The 5,643-nt window shown below is 49.6% G+C and overlaps 1 protein-coding gene across 1 annotated transcript in view; it reads left to right on the top strand.

Annotated features, from left to right (window-relative positions):
* Positions 1–5,145: 5,145 nt before the first annotated feature.
* Smpd1 (sphingomyelin phosphodiesterase 1, acid lysosomal) overlaps positions 5,146–5,643 on the top strand; it is a 3,997-nt gene continuing 3,499 nt past the window's right edge. The window contains exon 1 of the mRNA XM_013035648.1: positions 5,146–5,594. Coding sequence (XP_012891102.1) covers positions 5,289–5,594 — 306 coding nt within the window. The 5' untranslated portion in view covers positions 5,146–5,288. The remainder of the gene's footprint in view (positions 5,595–5,643) is intronic.

A 5,643-nucleotide genomic window follows, 5' to 3' on the forward strand; every position in this document is an offset into this window, starting at 1 on the left:
TTTTCTTTTTTTTTTTTTTTTTTGCTGGTCCAGAGGCTTGAACTCTCATTTTCTCACTATTTGGTATCAAAATCAGAAGAGATAATAAAGGTAGATTAAGAAGGAAAAATGAGCTGGGCGCTGGTGGCTCAGGCCTGTAATCCTAGCTGAGATCTGAGAATCACGGTTCAAAGCCAATCCGGGCAGGAAAGGCCATGAGATTCTTATCTCCAGAAAACTGGAAATGACATTATGGCTCAAGTGGTAGCTCAATGCTCGTTCACTAATGTTAGTGAAATGAGTCCCTTCCCATAGCTTAGTCCACTCCTTCCCTTCTCTACAGCTTAGCATGCCCCCTTCCTAGGAAACACCAGGCCCATGTAGTAAAGGCAGTGAATAATCAACTTCCAACCCCCTCTACCTTGGGATGGCATTTCTCTGGGGCAGCTACCACCATATAAAGCAACAAGAACCCCTTAGAGTGACCTTCAGGTCTGGGCAGCTGCAGGACCCCTTATCTACTATGGACAGCAGCCATAAATCCTAGTCCACCATGATGAAGCCCCTGGCCCACATGTCCACACCAGGGTCTCTGCCTCCTAGCCCCTTCTAGCCCCTCCTAAACCTCCTGGGTTATATAGGTCACCCCAGACAATAGCTGGTGCTTCTCATTCCTACCTTGGGAGGAGTCTTGCCACCCTTCCCTCCCCGCTTTCCGGCAATAAACCTTTGTTATCTGTACTTGGATGTCTGTGTGGTTCGCTGGAAAAGTCTAATTAATCTTTTGCTATCAACTAGCCTTGAGCTGAAGAGCTGAGGGACAGTGCCCAGGCCAAGCCCCATAACCAACAACAACAACAACAACAAAATTAAAATTAAAGAAAGAAAGAAGCCGGGCGCTGGTGGCCTGTAATCCTAGCTACTCAGGAGGCTGAGATCTGAGTATCGAGGTTCAAAGCCAGCCCGGGCAGGAGAGACTGTGAGACTCTTATCTCCAATAATCCACCAGAAAACCGGAAGTGGCACTGTAGCTCAAGTGGTAGAGCGCTCGCCTTGAGCTGAAGAGCTGAGGGACAGCACCCAGGCCCAGAGTTCAAGCCCCACGACCGACAAAAAAAAAAAAAAGAAAGAAAGAAAGAAAAAAAGAAGACTATCAGAGTCACTATCCTGAAATGAACTGCTGTGAGGTATAACTTTTTCCACTGTAATGCTCGTTTTCAAGACCCTCAAAGACCACCAGAAGCCGACACTGATGTAAAAGCAAGAGTCTTGATTGCAAGCTCAAGCTTGGTGCTCTGCACACTCGTCACAGCATTTTTATAACAGTGAATAAGCAAGTTTAGGGGCTATTCAGCTTGGCAATTACATAATTGGCTGGCATTTAGAGTGCACCTTGTCTATCTATGATTGACTAGTGCACCAGAACCAAACTGCAGAAGCTATTGAGCACAATACCTTTAGGTTAAGGTACAACAGCTATTTGGCTCTTGCTAGAGCTGTTGGGGCTGTTGGAACACTTTGTAGTTTTTCCAGGAACATGCGGTTATTCACTAGTCACCCTAAGGTTCCCTAAGATGGTGGTTAGGTAGCTAATTTTTAAGATGGAGTCAGTTTCGTCTCACACCACCATCTTTCCTCTATGATTCCACCATGAAGAGAGTTACAGTCATGTGCTGGAGGAGCTGCTTTCTGGAACTTACTGGGTCCTGGGATCTTGGCAGGGTGATGGTTAAAGCACAATGAGCACAGAAATCTTAACCCATTTTGAAATATGTACCTATTCCAAACAAAATAAAGTGCTTCATCTTTAGGATAGAAAGACTAATCAACTCATGACAAATAATATAGTTTTGTCTTGGAGGCACAGTGCCATTCAGTGGATTTGACTATTGTTGACAGGTTAGATACTTGATGGTACTGACACTAGGCTCGCCTTGGGAACATGTATTTAAGACAAGACAGAGAAGGAGATGGCAGACAGAGGGATTAAAATTAATAAATATTAAATGGTCAGACTTAGGCATTAAAAGTAAAAACCAAAATCCAGCCAGGCACCAGTGACTCAAACCTGTAATCCGAGCTACTCAGGAGGCTGACATCAGAGGATTACGGTTCGAAGCCAGCTCTGGCAGAAAAGTCTCCGTGAGACTCTTACCTCCAATAAACTACTAAAAAAGCCAGAAGTGGCACTGTGGCTCAAGTGGTAGCCTTGAGCACAACAGGCTCAGGAACAGTGCCCAGCTTGGAGCCCCAAGACTAACAAAAACAACAACAAAAAAAACCCAACAACAAAAACCACCCAAATCAAAGAAAATCTAGCTTCCCACCCCACCATGGTTTTTTTTTAGATATTAACAAGAATAGGAGACATAAGCTAATTGCTCACACCTGTAATCCTAGTTACTCAAGAAACTGAGATCTGGAGGATCCACTTTCAAAGCCAGCCTAGGCAAAAAAAAAAAAAAAAAAATCCCTCTAAAATAACCAACAAAAAGTGATTGAACCTTGGCTAAAGTGGAGAGTGCCAGCCAAGCAAGCATACAAGCTGAGCAAGCACAAAACCTGAATTCAAACCCCAGCACTGCCAAAAAAAGAAAGAAGAGAGAGAGAGAGGGATGGAGGGAGGGAGGGAGGGAAGGGGGAAGGAAGGAAGGAAGAAAGGAAGGAAGGAAGGAAGGAAGGAAGGAAGGAAAGAAGGAAGGAAGGAAGGAAGGAAGGAAGAAAGGAAGGAAGGAAGGAAGGAAGGAAGGAAGGAAAGAAGGAAGGAAGGAAGGAAGGAAGGAAGGTTGGTTGTTCTCTCATTTGAGAACAACCCCAAAGAGTCATTCCAGCTTCAGAATTCTCATAGGGGCCACGAGGCTTCCTTGAGAGATCACATCAACAATGTGATCCTTCTGCCCTATTGTGTTTCTATCAGTCCATCTAAACTCATAAACTGCCAAAATATAAGGGAAATTAGTTGGAATACTAAGAATTTGTTATTCAGAAAACACATGTTCAGATTGCCTTGAATCAGTACTAAAAAAAAAAAAAGGCAGGAAAAGAGGAAGATTTATATGGGCTATTCTAGGTTGATAAGAAACAAAGATAGAAAGAGGAGAGATTAGACAGATAAAAGAAAAGAATGTGCCCACAGAAAGGGAATGTCCCTTGTAAGGTCTATTATATAGGTAGGTTTCCTTAGGTAGCCAATGAAGAGAACACCATGCAGTACTCAAGCAGGAAAAGGAGTTTATTTACCAAACTGTGGCCCGTGGTGTGCATGGTGCAGGGGCGTGGCCAAAAGGGGCGACCCACCCCCAGGCCAGGACTTATCTAGGCCAGGAACAGGAAGAGCTGTGGTCAGGTGGGGGAAAGGTGTGACCTCAGGGCCTGGAACCCTCCTAAAGTCATAGATGGGAGGCATGTGGCCAGAGGTGGCCCAGGATGTAACCTAGCAGGAGGGGGGGAGGTGTGCCAGTTACCTAGGTAACACAGATACTGGATGGAAATTTAATCAAGAGGTAGGGAGGTGTCAGTATAGGGCCTGCATGGCCCAGGGCAGTCTATCAATGACCTTTTGACTGTATCTGGAGCTTTGGGGCACAGTGTAATTTTTTGAGCTGTTCTGGTCTTCTAGAAACTTGTAGTCCAACCACAGTGATGACCATAGTTCATCGACAGCAGGTGGAATCATCTCCAAGTCCTCAGGTAAAAGGCTGGTTGAAGGTGCTGAACTGACTTCAGGCACAGTTGAGTCAGACATGGAGATGATTTTCCTACTTCCTCAGTGGGATGGATAAAGCAGAAATTCAAGCTGAGCTAAAGCCCCAGGGGACAGAGTCAGGAGGTGTAGGTTGCTGACCCACATGCAGGGGCTGGAGCCATCCTGTTGTTGTAAGCATTATACCCACCTTTGGTCCTCAGCTCCTCCCTGCCCTGGATTTCCCGCCAAACAGCTGGGCCCGCCTCTCTCCACCCAGACCCACCTCAACTCCCATCTACCTCACTGCCCAACTCTCAGACCCCGCTGCTACCTAGATAGTGGAGGCTGCCATCCCCTCTCTCTGGGGCAAATATGGCTCCTCTAATAAACCTTGTAATAATCTTTCTCCTGTGCCTGCCTGCCTCGGCGTGGTCCCCCGGCATGGATGTGACAGATCCTTTCAGTTGTAATGCTAGGGGGGGGTCTCTCCTTTTATGTGTGTCAGGTGGCAGAGCTGCATAAATCACTGAGTCTGAGGTTCTCTGGAAGTTCATGGACCTAGTTGGCCTCATGATATGGGTTTGGCTGCTTTTGGTTTTCTAAATTTTAATTTGGTAAGTTTACATTTGGTCCTATTTTTGTTTGTTTGTACCGGTCCGAAGGCTTGAACTCAGGGCCTAGACACTGTCCCAGCGCTTTTAGCACCCTACCACTTAAGCCATATTTCTGCTTCCTGCTTTTTAGTGTTTAATTGGAGGCAAGAGTTTCACAGATTGTCCTGCCCAGGCTGGCTTTGAACCGTGAACCTCGAATCTCAGCCTCCTGAGTAGCTGGGATTACAGGCAAGCACCACCAGGGCGAGCCATACTCAATTTGCATGAATGATCAGACTACCCTGGCGCTGGTTGTTTATTTGTATACAGAAGATGTAAAGTCATTCTGTTTAAAACCGTACAGCCTGAGTCAAAACAACTGCTGTACAAATGGATTGGGTCAAGGCCACGCCCAGCCTTAGAGCTGTTTTACACAGCGGCCACCCAGAGCTGGCCAGGCCCCTTCTCCTCGAGATAAAACAAAAATAAAATGATTCAAAGGTGCAGCTGCCAGGGACCGAGCGTGGGAAGCGGAGGGCTGGGGCCTGGGCGTCTGGAGCCGCCCACTCCGGGCCAGGATCGCTGCTCTCTAGGCCTTCCCCACCCTCCCTCTCCGATTAGGCCTGGGATCCTGGACTCAGGCCACCACCAGATCCCGGCCCCGGCTCGCGCAGAGGACTGCGGCAGCCGGGGCGGCGCCCGGGTCCCCGCAGAGAGCATCCGCCCACACCCCGGGGCAAGCGGGGGGCGGGGCGGGGCGGGGCGGGGCCTGTTCAGGGGGCGTGGCTGGGCGGGACCGGACACGCCCCTCCCTTCCCTTGGCATCGACGGGACTCCCCCACCGCCGCCGCCGCCCGCATCAGCTGCTGGGGACCGGAGGAACAGGAAGGGGCGGAGCTGCGCTGAGGCTGGCTGCCTGAGCAGTCAAGCCTTTCCCAGCGAAGGGTCACCGGGTGTCCCCGGAGCCACTGCGGGCCCTGCGGGCCAGCCAGGTGGGGTCTGGAGAGCCAGCCCTGCCTAGAAGTCAGGCAATGCCCCGCCACGGACTGTCACCCGGCCAGGGTCACTGCAGGTCCAGCGGGGATCAGGGATTGGAGAGGTCCTCATGGGCCCCTCGTCTGGGACTCTTCTGGTTGGGTCTCGGCCTGGGACTACTGCTGGTTCTGCCTGACTCTATGGTTCTCTGGGCCCCTGTCAGAGCTCACCCTCTTCCTGCTCAAGGATATCCTGCCAGGCTCAATGGCATAGGGCCTAGTCTCAAGGATGCCTTTGGATGGTGGAACCTCTCCTGCCCAGTCTGCAAAAGCCTATTCACCGCCATCAACTTCGGGCTGAAGGTGAGCACTAAGAGGGAGCTGTGGTGGAGAAGTCCCGGGGCGGGGGGGG

The sequence above is a fragment of the Dipodomys ordii genome, unplaced genomic scaffold (assembly GCF_000151885.1).
Source record: "Dipodomys ordii isolate 6190 unplaced genomic scaffold, Dord_2.0 Scaffold216, whole genome shotgun sequence".
Classification (NCBI taxonomy): Eukaryota; Metazoa; Chordata; class Mammalia; order Rodentia; family Heteromyidae; genus Dipodomys; species Dipodomys ordii.